Genomic DNA, 19999 nt, shown 5'->3' on the forward strand with positions numbered 1-19999 from the left:
CTTCAGGTACCTGGGCCCTCAACTTCTTGTCTCCCTCAAGACTCCGCTTCAAGCCCACACCTGCTCCATTGTCTCCTTCATTGTTTTGGTGTCAGATTCGATCTGATTCTGCTCCTTGGAACAGCTTTGCTGCTACTTTGCAAGTGAGAACACCACCCACCAGGTACGCGGTACATACTCGTGCGACTCGGCCAACGTTGTCTACCTCATACGCTGCAGGAAAGGATGTCCCGAAGCGTGGTACATTGGCGAGACCATGCAGACGCTGCGACAACGAATGAACGGACATCGCGCAACAATCACCAGGCAGGAATGTTCCCTTCCAGTCGGGGAACACTTCAGCAGTCAAGGGCATTCAGCCTCTGATCTCCGGGTAAGCGTTCTCCAAGGCGGCCTTCAGGACCCGCGACAACGCAGAATCGCCGAGCAGAAACTTATAGCCAAGTTCCGCACACATGAGTGCGGCCTCAACAGGGACCTGGGATTCATGTCGCATTACATTCATCCCCCACCATCTGGCCTGCGAAATCCTACCAACTGTCCTGGCTTGATACAATTCACACCTCTTTAACCTGGGGTTACCCCATCTCTGGATCTGTAAGGGTTTAATCACCTGCTAATGGTCGCATTCCTAGCATTGTTTGGCATCTTTGAATTTGTCTATATATGTGTTTCTGGAACAGACCTCTTCATTCACCTGAGGAAGGAGCAGCACTCCGAAAGCTAGTGACATCGAAACAAACCTGTTGGACTTTAACCTGGTGTTGTAAGACTTCGTACTTTGCAAGGGGAATGGAGTATAAAAGCAGAGTGGTGTTTCTACAGCTGTACAGGGCTTCAGTGATGTCAGATCTGGGGCACTATGTACAGGTTTGGTCCCTTTACATAAGAAAGGACATAATCGCAAGTGAAGCAGTTCAGAGAAAGTTCATTCCACTGATTCCTGGGATGAAGGGGTAACCTGTAAGGAAAGGTTGAGCAGGTTGGGCCTATCCCCGCTGGAGTTTAGACGGATGGCAGTGTGGATGCTGAGAGGATGTTCCCACTTGTGGGGGAGTCGAAAATCTAGGGGACCCTGTTGAGAAATGAGGGATCTCCCACTTAAGACTGAGGTGAAGAGATGTTTTTTTCTCTCTCAGAGGGGCATCGCCTGTGGCGTTCTCAACCCCAGAGGGCGATGCTGGCTGGGTCACTGTATAGATGCAAGGTGCTCTTTCGACTGACAAAGGGAGTCGAGGGTCATGAGGGGACAGACCGGAAAGTGGAGTTGAAACCACAGCCATGACCTTATCGAATGGTGGAGCAGGCTCGAGGGGCCACATTCCTGTGATAAAGGTGCTATATAAATACACGTTCTTTTCTGTCATTCGGACATTTCCTGCATCCTTTTTGTTTTTAAACAACCTTTAAGCACACGTGGTTGAGACAACAAAAAATAAACCAACTCCCAGACACAATCCTTAAATGATTAAAGGCTATGCAAAGCGAGAAGGACTGACACTTGATGGGCGGGATTCTCCCCCGGCGGCATGCTCCGTTTTGCCGGCAGCACGGGGGTTTTATGACGACATGGGGCTGCCCCACAATCGGAAACCCTACTGACCGGACGGCGTAACGGAGCATCTCTCCGGAGGGATGAGGCAGAAAATGTGGCGCGAAGGGATGGAGATAACACGAGATAATGCCGGCCATTGAGAAAATAGACCGATTCTAGGATTAGAAAAAATATAAATTGCCAATCAACTTCTCAACACAACAGATTTGCGCCACGAACGAGGGCTCACTGCCCCAGAGTTTCCCTTCCAATGTCCCGCCACTCTTCCCCCCCCCCCCGCCCCCCGCGCCAGGCTCGTTCCTTACCTGACTCCTCCGCTGAGTACGTCTCTCTCCATAACAGCCTGTGCTTCAGGTCATCCTTTGGGCCATACATGTAAACGTTTAGTCCCCAACTCTGCATCCTGAGATAAATCAAAGACAAGTCCGTTAGCAGCTGGGAGGTAGTCAGATAGCACCGCCAGTCACATACACCCACAGGAGTGTGTCACCGTTTGGGGCCAGGGCTGGGAGCAGAGTGTGGGTGCGAGCCCCACTACAGGAAATTCAGCACGGGATTCACACTGATACTGTCACCAGTGCAATGTGAGAGTTGGACTCTGAAGAAAGAGCAGGAGGAGGGGAATATTGAAGGTCTGTGTTTGCGGCCACCACATTTACCACATTCACCACGTTCACAGTCACAGTGCCTGTCATCACCGCCAGCGATGGCAGAGATATCAGACTGCATTGCAGAATAGACCCAGCTGTAATACTGAACACTGAAGATATTTTAATAAATGTAGCATCAATCCAATTATTTTCTTCACCACAGTTATGGATTGGGGATTTCACAGAATATTGAACCCCAAAACACGAGGAAAAAGTCCTGGGATTGAAATGTTGATTCCCTCACAGCCCAAGTGCCAACCCCTCACTGCCTCCCTCACACTCACAGCCCCACTCCCAACCCCTCACTGCCTCTCCCTCACTCACAGCCCCACTCCCAACCCCTCACTGCCTCCCCCTCACTCACAGCCCACTCCCAACCCCTCACTGCCTCCCTCTCATTCACAGCCCCACTCCCAACCCCTCACTGCCTCCCCCTCACTCACAGTCCCACTCCCAACCCCTCACTGCCTCCCTCTCACTCACAGCCCCACTCCCAACCCCTCACTGCCTCTCCCTCACTCACAGCCCCACTCCCAACCCCTCACTGCCTCCCCCTCACTCACAGCCCACTCCCAACCCCTCACTGCCTCCCTCTCACTCACAGCCCCATTCCCAACCACTCACTGCCTCTCCCTCACTCACAGCCCCACTCCCAACCCCTCACTGCCTCTCCCTCACTCACAGTCCCACTCCCAACCCCTCACTGCCTCTCCCTCACTCACAGCCCCACTCCCAACCCCTCACTGCCTCCCCCTCACTCACAGCCCACTCCCAACCCCTCACTGCCTCCCTCTCACTCACAGCCCCACTCCCAACCACTCACTGCCTCTCCCTCACTCACAGCCCCACTCACAACCCCTCACTGCCTCTCCCTCACTCACAGTCCCACTCCCAACCCCTCACTGCCTCTCCCTCACTCACAGCCCCACTCCCAACCCCTCACTGCCTCCCCCTCACTCACAGCCCACTCTCATCCCCTCACTGCCTCCCTCTCACTCACAGCCCCACTCCCAACCCCTCACTGCCTCCCCCTCACTCACAGCCCCACTCCCAACCCCTCACTGCCTCTCCCTCACTCACAGTCCCACCCCCAACCCCTCACTGCCTCTCCCTCACTCACAGCCCCACTCCCAACCCCTCACTGCCTCTCTCTCACTCACAGTCCCACTCCCAACCCCTCACTGCCTCTCCCTCACTCACAGTCCCACTCCCAACCCCTCACTGCCTCTCCCTCACTCACAGCCCCACTCCCAACCCCTCACTGCCTCTCCCTCACTCACAGTCCCACTCCCAACCCCTCACTGCCTCTCCCTCACTCACAGCCCCACTCCCAACCCCTCACTGCCTCTCCCTCACTCACAGCCCACTCCCCACCTCTCACTGCCTCTCCCTCACTCACAGACCCACTCCCAACCTCTCACTGCCTCTCCCTCACTCACAGCCCCACTCCCAACCCCTCACTGCCTCCCTCTCACTCACAGCCCCACTCCCAACCCCTCACTGCCTCTCCCTCACTCACATCCCCACTCCCAACCCCTCACTGCCTCACTCACAGCCTCACTCCCAAACCCTCACTGCCTCCCCCTCACTCACAGCCCCACTCCCAACCCCTCACTGCCTCACCCTCACTCACAGCCCCACTCCCAACCCCTCACTGCCTCTCCCTCACTCACAGCCTCACTCCCAACCATTCACTGCCTCCCCCTCACTCACAGCCCAACTCCCAACGCCTCACTGCCTCCCCCTCACTCACAGCCCAACTCCCAATCCCTCACTGCCTCTCCCTCACTCACAGTCCCACTCCCAACCCCTCACTGCCTCCCTCTCACTCACAGCCCAACTCCCAACCCCTCACTGCCTCTCCCTCACTCACAGTCCCACTCCCAACCCCTCACTGCCTCCCCCTCACTCACAGCCCACTCCCAACCTCTCACTGCCTCTCCCTCACTCACAGCCCCACTCCCAACCCCTCACTGCCTCTCCCTCACTCACAGTCCCACTCCCAACCCCTCACTGCCTCCCTCTCACTCACAGCCCCACTCCCAACCCCTCACTGCCTCCCCCTCACTCACAGCCCACTCCCAACCCCTCACTGCCTCCCCCTCACTCACAGCCCACTCCCAACCCCTCACTGCCTCCCTCTCACTCACAGCCCCACTCCCAACCACTCACTGCCTCTCCCTCACTCACAGCCCCACTCCCAACCCCTCACTGCCTCTCCCTCACTCACAGCCCAACTCCCAACCCCTCACTGCCTCTCCCTCACTCACAGTCCCACTCCCAACCCCTCACTGCTTCCCCCTCACTCACAGCCCACTCCCAACCTCTCACTGCCTCTCCCTCACTCACAGCCCCACTCCCAACCCCTCACTGCCTCTCCCTCACTCACAGACCCACTCCCAGCCCCTCACTGCCTCCCCCTCACTCACAGCCCCACTCCCAACCCCTCAATGCCTCTCCCTCACTCCCCGCCCCACTCCCAACCCCTCACTGCCTCCCCCTCACTCACAGCCCCTCTCCCAACCCCTCACTGCCTCTCCCTCACTCACAGCCCCACTCCCAACCCATCACTGCCTCCCCCTCACTCACAGCCCCACTCCCAACCCCTCACTGCCTCCCCCTCATTCACAGCCTCCCTCCCAACCCATCACTGCCTCCCCATCACTGCCTCTCCCTCACTCACATCCCCACTCCCAACCCCTCACTGCCTCACTCACAGCCTCACTCCCAAACCCTCACTGCCTCCCCCTCACTCACAGCCCCACTCCCAACCCCTCACTGCCTCACCCTCACTCACAGCCCCACTCCCAACCCCTCACTGCCTCTCCCTCACTCACAGCCTCACTCCCAACCATTCACTGCCTCCACCTCACTCACAGCCCACTCCCAACCCCTCACCGCCTCACCCTCACTCACAGCCCAACTCCCAACGCCTCACTGCCTCCCCCTCACTCACAGCCCAACTCCCAACCCCTCACTGCCTCTCCCTCACTCACAGTCCCACTCCCAACCCCTCACTGCCTCCCTCTCACTCACAGCCCAACTCCCAACCCCTCACTGCCTCTCCCTCACTCACAGTCCCACTCCCAACCCCTCACTGCCTCTCCCTCACTCACAGCCCCACTCCCAACCCCTCACTGCCTCTCCCTCACTCACAGCCCACTCCCCACCTCTCACTGCCTCTCCCTCACTCACAGACCCACTCCCAACCTCTCACTGCCTCTCCCTCACTCACAGCCCCACTCCCAACCCCTCACTGCCTCCCTCTCACTCACAGCCCCACTCCCAACCCCTCACTGCCTCTCCCTCACTCACATCCCCACTCCCAACCCCTCACTGCCTCACTCACAGCCTCACTCCCAAACCCTCACTGCCTCCCCCTCACTCACAGCCCCACTCCCAACCCCTCACTGCCTCACCCTCACTCACAGCCCCACTCCCAACCCCTCACTGCCTCTCCCTCACTCACAGCCTCACTCCCAACCATTCACTGCCTCCCCCTCACTCACAGCCCAACTCCCAACGCCTCACTGCCTCCCCCTCACTCACAGCCCAACTCCCAATCCCTCACTGCCTCTCCCTCACTCACAGTCCCACTCCCAACCCCTCACTGCCTCCCTCTCACTCACAGCCCAACTCCCAACCCCTCACTGCCTCTCCCTCACTCACAGTCCCACTCCCAACCCCTCACTGCCTCCCCCTCACTCACAGCCCACTCCCAACCTCTCACTGCCTCTCCCTCACTCACAGCCCCACTCCCAACCCCTCACTGCCTCTCCCTCACTCACAGTCCCACTCCCAACCCCTCACTGCCTCCCTCTCACTCACAGCCCCACTCCCAACCCCTCACTGCCTCCCCCTCACTCACAGCCCACTCCCAACCCCTCACTGCCTCCCCCTCACTCACAGCCCACTCCCAACCCCTCACTGCCTCCCTCTCACTCACAGCCCCACTCCCAACCACTCACTGCCTCTCCCTCACTCACAGCCCCACTCCCAACCCCTCACTGCCTCTCCCTCACTCACAGCCCAACTCCCAACCCCTCACTGCCTCTCCCTCACTCACAGTCCCACTCCCAACCCCTCACTGCCTCCCCCTCACTCACAGCCCACTCCCAACCTCTCACTGCCTCTCCCTCACTCACAGCCCCACTCCCAACCCCTCACTGCCTCTCCCTCACTCACAGACCCACTCCCAGCCCCTCACTGCCTCCCCCTCACTCACAGCCCCACTCCCAACCCCTCAATGCCTCTCCCTCACTCCCCGCCCCACTCCCAACCCCTCACTGCCTCCCCCTCACTCACAGCCCCTCTCCCAACCCCTCACTGCCTCTCCCTCACTCACAGCCCCACTCCCAACCCATCACTGCCTCCCCCTCACTCACAGCCCCACTCCCAACCCCTCACTGCCTCCCCCTCATTCACAGCCTCCCTCCCAACCCATCACTGCCTCCCCATCACTGCCTCTCCCTCACTCACATCCCCACTCCCAACCCCTCACTGCCTCACTCACAGCCTCACTCCCAAACCCTCACTGCCTCCCCCTCACTCACAGCCCCACTCCCAACCCCTCACTGCCTCACCCTCACTCACAGCCCCACTCCCAACCCCTCACTGCCTCTCCCTCACTCACAGCCTCACTCCCAACCATTCACTGCCTCCACCTCACTCACAGCCCACTCCCAACCCCTCACCGCCTCACCCTCACTCACAGCCCAACTCCCAACGCCTCACTGCCTCCCCCTCACTCACAGCCCAACTCCCAACCCCTCACTGCCTCTCCCTCACTCACAGTCCCACTCCCAACCCCTCACTGCCTCCCTCTCACTCACAGCCCAACTCCCAACCCCTCACTGCCTCTCCCTCACTCACAGTCCCACTCCCAACCCCTCACTGCCTCCCCCTCACTCACAGCCCAACTCCCAACCCCTCACTGCCTCTCCCTCACTCACAGCCCCACTCCCAACCCCTCACTGCCTCTCCCTCACTCACAGCCCACTCCCAACCCCTCACTGCCTCCCTCTCACTCACAGCCCCACTCCCAACCCCTCACTGCCTCCCCCTCACTCACAGTCCCACTCCCAACCTCTCACTGCCTCTCCCTCACTCACAGCCCCACTCCCAACCCCTCACTGCCTCTCCCTCACTCACAGCCCACTCCCAACCCCTCACTGCCTCCCTCTCACTCACAGCCCCACTCCTAACCCCTCACTGCCTCCCCCTCACTCACAGCCCACTCCCAACCCCTCACTGCCTCCCCCTCACTCACAGCCCACTCCCAACCCCTCACTGCCTCCCTCTCACTCACAGCCCCACTCCCAACCACTCACTGCCTCCCTCTCACTCACAGCCCCACTCCTAACCCCTCACTGCCTCCCCCTCACTCACAGCCCACTCCCAACCCCTCACTGCCTCCCCCTCACTCACAGCCCACTCCCAACCCCTCACTGCCTCCCTCTCACTCACAGCCCCACTCCCAACCACTCACTGCCTCTCCCTCACTCACAGCCCCACTCCCAACCCCTCACTGCCTCTCCCTCACTCACAGCCCAACTCCCAACCCCTCACTGCCTCTCCCTCACTCACAGTCCCACTCCCAACCCCTCACTGCCTCCCCCTCACTCACAGCCCACTCCCAACCTCTCACTGCCTCTCCCTCACTCACAGCCCCACTCCCAACCCCTCACTGCCTCTCCCTCACTCACAGCCCCACTCCCAGCCCCTCACTGCCTCCCCCTCACTCACAGCCCCTCTCCCAACCCCTCACTGCCTCTCCCTCACTCACAGCCCCACTCCCAACCCATCACTGCCTCCCCCTCACTCACAGCCCCACTCCCAACCCCTCACTGCCTCCCCCTCATTCACAGCCTCCCTCCCAACCCATCACTGCCTTCCCATCACTGCCTCACCCTCACTCACAGCCCAACTCCCAATCCCTCACTGCCTCCCCCTTACTCACAGCCCCACTCCCAACCCCTCACTGCCTCCCCCTCACTCACAGTCCACTCCCAAACCCTCACTGCCTCGCCCTCACTCACAGCCCCACTCCCAACCCCTCACTCACAGCCCCACTCCCAACCCCTCACTGCCTCCCACTCACTCACAGCCCCACTCCCTAACACTCACTGCCTCTCCCTCACTCACAGCCCCACTCCCTACCCCTCACTGCCTCCCCCTCACTCACAGCCCCACTCCCAACCCCTCACTGCCTCCCTTTCACTTACAGCCCAACTCCCCACCCCTCACTGCCTCCCCCTCACTCACAGCCCAACTCCCAACCCCTCACTGCCTCCCCCTCACTCACAGCCCCACTCCCAACCCCTCACTGCCTCTCACTCACATTCCTCTCACTCACAGCCTCACTCCCAACCCATCACTGCCTCCCCCTCACTCACAGCCTCACTCGCAACCCCTCACTGCCTCCCTCTCACTCACAGCCTCACTCCCAACCCCTCACTGCCTCCCTCCCACTCACAGCCCCACTCCTATCTCCTCACTGCCTCCCCCTCACTCACAGCCTCACTCCCTTCCCCTCACTGCCTCCCCCTCACTCACAGCCCCACTCCCAACCCCTCACTGCCTCCCCCTCACTCACAGCCCCACTCCCAACCCCTCACTGCCTCCCCCTCACTCACAGCCCCACTCCCAACCCCTCACTGCCTCCCCCTCACTCACAGCCCCACTCCCTATCACTCACTGCCTCCCCCTCACTCACAGCCCCACTCCCAACCCCTCACTGCCTCCCTCACTCACAGCCCCACTCCCAATCCCTCACTGCCTCCCCCTCACACACAGCCCCACTCCCAACCCCTCACTGCCTCCCCCTCACTCACAGCCCCACTCCCTAACCCTCACTGCCTCCCCCTCACTCACAGCCCCACTCCCTAACCCTCACTGCCTCCCCCTCACTCACAGCCTCACTCGCAACCCCTCACTGCCTCCCTCTCACTCACAGCCTCACTCCCAACCCCTCACTGCCTCCCTCCCACTCACAGCCCCACTCCCATCTCCTCACTGCCTCCCCCTCACTCACAGCCCCACTCCCGACCCCTCACTTCCTCCCCTCACTCACAGCCTCACTCCCAACCCCTCACTGCCTCACCTCACTCACAGTCACATTCCCAACCCCTCACTGCCTCCCCTCACTCACAGCCCCACTCCCGACCCCTCACTGCCTCTCCCTCACTCACATCCCCACTCCCAACCCCTCACTGCCTCTCCCTCACTCACAGACCCACTCCCGACCCCTCACTTCCTCCCCTCACTCACAGCCTCACTCCCAACCCCTCACTGCCTCCCCCTCACTCACAGCCCCACTCCCAACCCCTCACTGCCTCTCTCTCACTCACAGCCCCACTCCCAACCCCTCACTGCCTCTCTCTCACTCACAGCCCAACTCCCAACGCCTCACTGCCTCCCTCTCAGTCACAGCCCCACTCCCACTCCCTCACTGCCTCCCTCTCACTCACAGCCCCACTCCCAACCCCTCACTTTCTCCCCTCAATCACAGCCCACTCCCAACCCCTCACTGCCTCTCCCTCACTCACAGCCCCACTCCCAACCCCTCACTGCCTCTCTCTCACTCACAGCCCAACTCCCAACCCCTCACTGCCTCCCTCACTCACAGCCTCACTCCCAACCCCTCACTGCCTCTCCCTCACTCACAGTCCCACTCCCAACCCCTCACTGCCTCCCCCTCACTCACAGTCCCACTCCCAACCCCTCACTGCCTCCCCCTCACTCACAGCCCAACTCCCAACCCCTCACTGCCTCCCCCTCACTCACAGCCCCACTCCCAACCCCTCACTGCCTCCCTCGCACTCACAGCCCAACTCCCAACCCCTCACTGCCTCTCCCTCACTCACAGTCCCACTCCCAACCCCTCACTGCCTCTCTCTCACTCACAGCCCAACTCCCAACCCCTCACTGCCTCCCTCAGTCACAGCCCCACTCCCAACCCCTCACTGCCTCTCCCTCACTCACAGTCCCACTCCCAACCCCTCACTGCCTCCCCCTCACTCACAGCCCCACTCCCAACCCCTCACTGCCTCCCTCGCACTCACAGCCCCACTCCCAACCCCTCACTGCCTCTCCCTCACTCACAGCCCCACTCCCAACCCCTCATGCCTCCCCCTCACTCACAGCCCACTCCCAACCCCTCACTGCCTCTCCCTCACTCACAGCCCCACTCCCAACCCCTCACTGCCTCCCCCTCACTCACAGCCCAACTCCCAACCCCTCACTGCCTCTCCCTCACTCACAGCCGCACTCCCAACCCCTCACTGCCTCCCCCTCACTCACAGCCCCACTCCCAACCCCTCACTGCCTCTCCCTCACTCACAGCCCCACTCCCAACCCCTCACTGCCTCCCCCTCACTCACAGCCCACTCCCAACCCCTCACTGCCTCTCCCTCACTCACAGTCCCACTCCCAACCCCTCACTGCCTCTCCCTCACTCACAGCCCCACTCCCAACCCCTCACTGCCTCCCCCTCACTCACAGCCCAACTCCCAACCCCTCACTGCCTCTCCGTCACTCACAGCCCCACTCCCAACCCCTCACTGCCTCCCCCTCACTCACAGCCCCACTCCCAACCCCTCACTGCCTCTCCCTCACTCACAGCCCCACTCCCAACCCCTCACTGCCTCCCCCTCACTCACAGCCCACTCCCAACCCCTCACTGCCTCTCCCTCACTCACAGCCCCACTCCCAACCCCTCACTGCCTCCCCCTCACTCACAGCCCACTCCCAACCCCTCACTGCCTCTCCCTCACTCACAGTCCCACTCCCAACCCCTCACTGCCTCCCCCTCACTCACAGCCCCACTCCCAACCCCTCACTGCCTCCCCCTCACTCACAGCCCACTCCCAACCCCTCACTGCCTCCCCCTCACTCACAGCCCCACTCCCAACCCCTCACTGCCTCTCCCTCACTCACAGCCCCACTCCCAACCCCTCACTGCCTCCCCCTCACTCACAGCCCACTCCCAACCCCTCACTGCCTCCCCATCATTGCCTCACCCTCACTCACAGCCCAACACCCAACCCCTCACTGCCTCCCCCTCACTCACAGCCCCACTCCCAACCCCTCACTGCCTCCCCCTCACTCACAGCCTCACTCCCAACCCATCACTGCCTCCCCCTCACTGCCTCCCCCTCACTCACAGCCCAACTCCCAACCCCTCACTGCCTCCCCCTCACTCACAGCCCTACTCCCAACCCCTCACTGCCTCCCCCTCACTCACAGCCTCACTCCCAACCCATCACTGCCTCCCCCTCACTGCCTCCCCCTCACTCACAGCCCAACTCCCAACCCCTCACTGCCTCCCCCTCACTCACAGCCCAACTCCCAACCCCTCACTGCCTCCCACTCACTCACAGCCCAACTCCCAACCCCTCACAGCCTCTCCCTCACTCACAGCCCCACTCCCAATCCCTCACTGCCTCCCCCTCACTCACAGACCCACTCGCAATCCCTCACTGCCTCCCCCTCACTCACAGCCCACTCCCAACCCCTCACAGCCTCTCCCTCACTCACAGCCCAACTCCCAACCCCTCACTGCCTCCCCCTTACTCACAGCCCCACTCCCAATCCCTCACTGCCTCCCTCTCACTCACAGCCCCACTCTAACCCCTCACTTTCTCCCCTCACTCACAGCCCACTCCCAACCCCTCACTGCCTCTCCCTCACTCACAGCCCCACTCCCAACCCCTCACTGCCTCTCTCTCACTCACAACCCAACTCCCAACGCCTCACTGCCTCCCTCAGTCACAGCCCCACTCCCAACCCCTCACTGCCTCTCCCTCATTCACAGTCCCACTCCCAACACCTCACTGCCTCCCCCTCACTCACAGCCCCACTCCCAACCCCTCACTGCCTCCCTCTCACTCACAGCCCAACTCCCAACCCCTCACTGCCTCTCCCTCCCTCACAGTCCCACTCCCAACCCCTCACTGCCTCCCCCTCACTCACAGCCCCACTCCCAACCCCTCACTGCCTCTCCCTCACTCACAGCCCCACTCCCAACCCCTCACTGCCTCCCCCTCACTCACAGCCCCACTCCCAACCCCTCACTGCCTCTCCCTCACTCACAGCCCCACTCCCTAACCCTCACTGCCTCCCCCTCACTCACAGCCCCACTCCCAACCCATCACTGCCTCCCCATCACTGCCTCACCCTCACTCACAGCCCAACTCCCAACCCCTCACTGCCTCCCCCTCACTCACTGCCCCACTCCCAACCCCTCACTGCCTCCCCCTCACTCACAGCCTCACTCCCAACCCATCACTGCCTCCCCATCACTGCCTCCCCCTCACTCACAGCCCAACTCCCAACCCCTCACTGCCTCCCCCTTACTCACAGCCCCACTCCCAACCCCTCACTGCCTCCCCATCACTGCCTCCCCCTCACTCACAGCCCAACTCCCAACCCCTCACTGCCTCCCCCTTACTCACAGCCCCACTCCCAACCCCTCACTGCCTCCCCCTCACTCACAGCCCACTCCCAACCCCTCACTGCCTCTCCCTCACTCACAGCCCCACTCCCAATCACTCACTGCCTCCCCCTCACTCACAGACCCACTCCCAATCCCTCACTGCCTCCCACCTCACTCAGAGCCCCACTCCCAATCCCTCACTGCCTCCCCTTCACTCACAGCCCCACCCCCAACCCCTCACTGCCTCCCCCTCACTCACAGACCCATTCGCAATCCCTCCCTGCTTCCCCCTCACTCACAGCCCCACTCCCAACCCCTCACTGCCTCCCCCTCACTCACAGCCCCACTTGCAATCCCTCACTGCCTCTCCCTCACTCACAGCCCCACTCGCAATCCCTCACTGCCTCACCCTCACTCACAGCCCCACTCCCAAGACCTCGCTGCTTCCCCCTCACTCACAGCCCCACTCGCAATCCCTCACTGCCTCTCCCTCACTCGCAGCCCCACTCGCAATCCCTCACTGCCTCACCCTCACTCACAGCCCCACTCCCAAGACCTCACTGCTTCCCCCTCACTCACAGCCCCACTCGCAATCCCTCACTGCCTCACCCTCACTCACAGCCCCACTCCCAACCCCTCACTGCCTCCCCTTCACTCACAGCCCCACTCCCAACCCCTCACTGCCTCCCCTTCACTCACAGCCCCACTCCCAACCACTCACTACCTCCCTCTCACTCCCAGCCTCACTGCCAATGTCTCACTCCCTACTCTACCCACCCATCACTCACAACCCCACACCTAATCCTCACTACCTTCCCCTCACTCAGCCCCACTGCAATCCCTCACAGCCTGATGCTCGACCAATGACTCCAGGAGCGAGATTGGATGACAATTGAAGGCTTTATTGGACTCGATGTTTCCCCTAGCAGCGCAGGTACAGAATGCAGCTGCTGGGGAGACACAGGCTCTTATACTCCGCCTTACTGGGCGGAACCAGCGGGCAGGCTTCACCAATGATCTTCCTGTCTCAGGTACCTCCCACACCAATGATCTTACAGCCTCAACCTAGGAACCGTAATACCACTAATACCGACTACCACACAGCCTTCCTCTCACTCACAACCTCACGCCCAATCTCTCACGGCCTTCCTCTCACTCACAGACTCATTCCCAATCTCTCACGGCCTTCCTCTCACTCACAGACTCATTCCCAATCTCTCACGACCTTCCTCTCACTCACAGACTCATTCCCAATCTCTCACGACCTTCCTCTCACTCACAGACTCATTCCCAATCTCCCACGGCCTTCCTCTCACTCAGCCTCACTCCAGTCTAGAGGGAGCTTTACTCTGTATCTAGCCCCATGCTGTACTTGCCCTGGGAATGTTTGGTAGGAACAATGTAGAGGGAGCTTTATTCTGTATCCAATCCTCATCTGCATCTAACCCCATGCTGTACCTATCCTGGAAGTGCTTTTTCACTGGGGAGTTTTACTCTGTATCCAACCCCGTGCTGTACCTGTCCTGGGAGTGAATGTTGGGGACAGTGTAGAGGGAGCTTTACTCTGTATCTAACCCCGTGCTGTACCTGCCCTGGGACTGTTTTATGGGGACAGTTTAGAGGGAGCTTTACTCTGTGTGGTGTTGGGTGCTCTGGTGCACAGATGAGCCAACACAGTTGTATGTGGTACAACTCTATTTTATTATAACTCTTATAATACAGTTCGTTCTGGATACTCTGCACGTGCTGTCTCCCTGAGTGTGTTTGGTAACCAATGTGTCCTGGTTCTCCTCTGCAGCTAATACTGACCACCGGGGGTCGTGTCTGTGCTTTTATATCTTTCTGTCATTGGTTGTGGTGTTGTGTGTTCTGATTTGTCTGTTGGTGTGTCTATCATGATGTGTGTGTTTGAATATCATGACATCCCCCCTTTTTACAAAGATATGTGCCTACGTGGTTATAAATATAATTGTGTCGTGAGTGCATCGAAGAGTGTGTGTGTGTGTTATGTACAGCGTGTGTATATGACGTAACTATTTACATGGGGCGATGTCGGGTGCGTCACACTAACAAGGTTGTACCATAACAAAACTTGGATGCGAGAGAAAAAAAAACTTGAACATTGGTCTGGTCAGACGATATCTGGAACAATAAACAACAACAGGTTATAATACAGAAGTGTTTGACTTTTTGAACGTATGAACAGCGTTATAAGTCCAGTCTAATGGGTGACCGCCTCAAGAATGGGCTGGTCCTCAAGCCGGTTCAGCTGTGGAGATTTGGGGTCACACTGGTTCACCTTGGACTGTTGGAGGTGATGCTGTTGCCGAAGTCTCTACTTTACCATTTGTTGTACTTCGTGCAGTGCTTGGTTTTTTCATTCGTGCAAATATAACATTCAACATCTTTGTTAGTGGTGCCTTGGCTGTGGTTTGGTTCTGGTGGCGATGGAAGGGGCATGATCCGTGGCATCTCCACGAAGTCATCCTTGGGAACCAGTGGAGGATCCGGCGTGTGCGTACGGTTCAGTTGCGAGCGTGGAAGGCGGCGCAAAGCTCGCTGATTGCGCCTACGCACCAATCCATCCGCCCTGCATGCCAGGAACAAGGTGGAGTCTTTTTCTTTTTATGTTTGTGGTGGACGGCATCTTGTAGCCGATGGGTCGTTGCCATCGAAGTAGCACCATCACTAATATCATGCAAGGCGATGACTGTGCCAGATGTGGAAGTTGGCCGAGACCGTGTACGCTGGTTCCGGCCACCTGCTGTGCCGGAAGGGCGACTCCGCAGAGAAACGTCGAAGCATGTCGCCTTGGAGAGAGAATTGTTGCTCGCATCAACGTCTGGCGATGGCGCGAATTGGTGTGTCCATCTTGGACCGCCGGTGCTGGTTGCCACTGCCGACCCAGTGGGACTGCCACGCGATCCATTCCCTGTCGCCGTGGCATCCGCCGTCACCCTGAGCGTGCCATCACCGAGGCCGCGACACCGCCCGTCCGGAGCAAGGTCTGGCGTGCGCGAATCAGAGTCGGCGCTTGGCTGCTCCCCATCTGGAGTCCGGTCTGCCTTCCGTCGATGCCCCCCGTCCGGAGTCCCAACAGGTTCACTGGAGGCAGCCGAGATTCCCTGAAGCTGCACTTCTGGAGTCGGAACATGCAGGAATGCACCAACCAGTGGAGAGGGTCGAGCCATCGAGGGTGGAAGCGGTGCGCCGCCACCGCAGTCGTCAGTGGTCCCACCGTGATCGTCGAGTGCCTCGGTACGCACTAGGCGAGGTCTGTCATCTTGCACCTTTTGCATGGGAAGTGGGATGCTGTCGTCACTCGTCTCACATCCCGTGGATAGATCCTCATTAGCAGCTTGCTGTTCACTAGGGTTGGGTAAATTGTCAGAGTTTTCATCTGGTGGTGCACACCATGTCGGTGGACTGTCATTGTCTTGCCGTTGTCCTTCATTTGGGCTTTTCTTCTTTGGAATTTTAAATCTTCCCCCAGACATTGCAGAACCTTGTTTATTACCCCCAAATTCTCCCATAGGTATGGTCTCGAATATAGGATCCAATGTTTCTATCGACATTGTACTATTTTCCAAAGAACATTCCGTTTCACTTTTCTTCTCAGGTGCCTCATATGTATCTTTGTCTAATGTACATGCCTTCATGGTCTCTGGGTCTGATTTTGCTGGGACTGGCATGGTCACAGTCTCTCTTTTACTGTTCTCAATTGCCCACATTATACTCCCCATACATAACTGCTTAATCACTGGGGTTAGTGTGGTACAATGGATAATCGGGTCGACCTTATCTGCATCTTCACCATTAGTGGAAAGCACACTTGGTTCACTTGAAACTGCTGTGGGTTTTAAATTCGTTATCTGGCTACTCGATGTCGGTGTCCTCAGGATTCTTGCTCCAATGTTCTGCTCAATAATCAGTGGAGCGTGTATAGGTTCAATGCAATTAATGTTCCCCTCAAGGTTTGAAGAGTCATTACTGACTAACTGCTGGTCTCCGAAGTTGGGATTTTGCGGTGTTGTGTTGAAGGGAGACATTTGTCCCTGCTGTAGATATGATTCAGGTTGTGTTATTTCCATTACCTGAGGATCAATGTCTTGTCCATTTTTTCGATCCGTACTAAAACACTGGCAATTCTCAGTCTGCTCCTTGCAAGTTAAACATTCAATTAATTTCGTTAGCAAATCCTCAGCATCCTTCTGTGGCCGTGCAGCATTATTAATCTCTGTTCGGCTATAATGATCCTGAAGGTCAGCGCATAAACCTTTTTTCTTCGGGCTTGGACGAGGCGATTCCTTTGGCTTGTCTTCAGTTGGGCTTGAACAGTCTTCAGCGCTGTGCCCTTCATTGTAGCATGAGAGACCGTCATGTTCATGCTGCTGTGTAGTGGAGCATGGTAGGCTGTTATAGCCTTCTTGCTGTTCACGTGAGCATGGCAGACTTGCATCGTCTGCCGCTGGTTGGTCAGGAGAGGTTGCTAGACCCTCATGGTCTTGTTCCTGCAAGGACTGCGCTCTGGAGTCTTGCGTTCCTTCCATCGTGGAGTCCGTCCACGAGCTCTCTGTGGAGGCTTGTGACACTGGAGTCACTTCTTGTTCGTGCAAGGACTGCGCTCTGGAGTCTTGCGTTGCTTCTATCGTGGAGGCTGTCCACGAGCTCTCTGTGGAGGCTTGTGACACTGGAGTCACTTCTTGTTCGTGCAAGGACTGCGCTCTGGAGTCTTGCGTTGCTTCTATCGTGGAGGCTGTCCACGAGCTCTCTGTGGAGGCTTGTGACACTGGAGTCACTTCTTGTTCGTGCAAGGACTGCGCTCTGGAGTCTTGCGTTGCCTCTATCGTGGAGGCTGTCCACGAGCTCTCTGTGGAGGCTTGTGACACTGGAGTCACTTCTTGTCCGTGCAAGGACTGCGCTCTGGAGTCTTGCATTTCTGCAATTGTGGAGTCTGTCCACGAGCTTGCTGTGGAAGCTTGTGACACTGGAGTCACTTCTGGTTCATGCGAGGACTGCACTCTGGAGTCTTGCATGTCTTCTTTCATAGAGTCGGGAACGTTGAGCGGGACGTGGACCACGCTCTGTGTGGCAGCAGGGCACTCTCCGTGTGCTTGCACCGCTCCCTGTCTGTTAATGTCAGGCTGCAGCATCATCCGGTACTGATAAGTTGGAACGTCATATCTGCTGGATTGAAGATCCTCAAATCCGAAAAATGAATCCGCATCTGCGTCGGATTCAATGTGGGGGCCGCCAATGTGCAACACGAAAGGTTCGTCCGAGTCATAGTCATATAGGACCACGGAGCTATCATTGGGCTCGCGAGGTCCGGAAACACTGTAAAGATCGTCATCGAAGTATTCAAGGTCGGAATCATCGGCTTGTGCGTAGGTAACTGCTTGTCGGAGGGTTCTTCGGAGGTCAAATTCATCTCCTGGGTCAATTTGCGGCACTGTGCTGTCATTCCAGGTGAGGGAAGGTTGTTTTACAGCTTTAACAGATTTTTGTTTTTTTGATTTGGGGCGTTTCCCTTTTAAATTGGATTTGGGATGTTTCCCTTTTAAATTGGTGCAGTCTGGGGCCTCTGACATCCTGACGCTCGGTATGTAGCACGTAGGAAGCGACTGCGCATGCTCAGATCGCTGTTCCTTTACCGATGGCCGTTTTCTTGACTGCGCATGCGCAGCATCTCGCGCATGCGCAAACGAAACTTCCGGTTCTGCGCAGTGCTCGCGCAACTGTGCTAGCGTGATACCTTTAGCAAGATGGCCGCCGACCTCGACCCAGCCTTCTCTCAGGCCCGGGATTTCGGCCTCTGGGAATTCGGGCTCCGGGATCCCAGCCACGAGGTGAGTACTGCAGCTTTTCTTACCTTTATGTGCCGATTGGATTGCGTTTTCTTCACAGTACTTGGAGAATTTGCCCAGGACTGCCTGGTAATCGTACCTTTGTTGCCTCCTGAAGAACCTGAACCTTGTGAATATTTCTCTTGCCCTTGCCCCGGCGATGGTGAGGAGAAATTCAATTTTTTCGCTATCATCCAGGTCTTGGAGTTCAGCTGCCACCAGGAACAATTCGAACATTTGCCGGAATCGCCGCCAGTTTTCGCGGAGGTCGCCGTGGCACTGGAGCGGCTGCGGAACCGGGAGCTCTATCATTTTGCCTGGGCACTGCTGGTTGTCTGTGTACACTGAGGTATGCCGGCAGGTATCGATCCACTCCTGTACCATGTGCTGTTGGGTGCTCTGGTGCACAGATGAGCCAACACAGTTGTATGTGGTACAACTCTATTTTATTATAACTCTTATAATACAGTTCGTTCTGGATACTCTGCACGTGCTGTCTCCCTGAGTGTGTTTGGTAACCAATGTGTCCTGGTTCTCCTCTGCAGCTAATACTGACCACCGGGGGTCGTGTCTGTGCTTTTATATCTTTCTGTCATTGGTTGTGGTGTTGTGTGTTCTGATTTGTCTGTTGGTGTGTCTATCATGATGTGTGTGTTTGAATATCATGACACTCTGTATTTAACCCCAAGCTGTACCTGTCCTGGGAGTGAATGTTGGGGACAGTGTAGAGGGAGCTTTACAAACAAAGAACAAAGAAATGTACAGCACAGCAACAGGCCCTTCGGCCCTCCAAGCCCGTGCCGACCATGCTGCCCGACTAAACTACAATCTTCTACGCTTCCTGGGTCCGTATCCCTCTATTCCCATCCTATTCATGTATTTGTCAAGATGCCCCTTAAATGTCACTATCGTCCCTGCTTCCACCACCTCCTCCGGCAGCGAGTTCCAGGCACCCACTACCCTCTGTGTAAAAAACCTGCCTCGTACATCTACTCTAAACCTTGCCCCTCTCACCTTAAACCTATGCCCCCTAGTAATTGACCCCTCTACCCTGGGGAAAAGCCTCTGACTATCCACTCTGTCTATGCCCCTCATAATTTTGTAGACCTCTATCAGGTCGCCCCTCAACCTCCGTCGTTCCAGTGAGACCAAACCGAGTTTATTCAACCGCTCCTCATAGCTAATGCCCTCCATACCAGGCAACATTCTGGTAAATCTCTTCTGCACCCTCTCTAAAGCCTCCACATCCTTCTGGTAGTGTGGCGACCAGAATTGAACACTATACTCCAAGTGTGGCCTAACTAAGGTTCTATACAGCTGCAACATGACTTGCCAATTCTTATACTCAATGCCCCGGCCAATGAAGGCAAGCATGCCGTATACCTTCTTGACTACCTTCTCCACCTGTGTTGCCCCTTTCAGTGACCTGTGGACCTGTACACCTAGATCTCTCTGACTTTCAATGCTCTTGAGCGTTCTACCATTCACTGTATATTCCCTACCTGCATTAGAC

General features: G+C 57.8%; 1 protein-coding gene across 3 annotated transcripts in view; it reads right to left on the reverse strand.

Moving 5' to 3' along the window:
* The window catches only part of LOC140409317 (protein O-GlcNAcase), a 145577-nt gene that overhangs the window by 108762 nt on the left and 16816 nt on the right, over positions 1-19999 (reverse strand). For all 3 annotated transcript variants that reach the window (XM_072497714.1, XM_072497717.1, XM_072497716.1), the window contains exon 3: positions 1861-1958. In XM_072497714.1, the coding sequence (XP_072353815.1) occupies positions 1861-1958 (98 nt within the window). The remainder of the gene's footprint in view (positions 1-1860; positions 1959-19999) is intronic.

The sequence above is a fragment of the Scyliorhinus torazame genome, chromosome 3 (genome assembly GCF_047496885.1).
Source record: "Scyliorhinus torazame isolate Kashiwa2021f chromosome 3, sScyTor2.1, whole genome shotgun sequence".
In the NCBI taxonomy this organism is placed as follows: domain Eukaryota; kingdom Metazoa; phylum Chordata; class Chondrichthyes; order Carcharhiniformes; family Scyliorhinidae; genus Scyliorhinus; species Scyliorhinus torazame.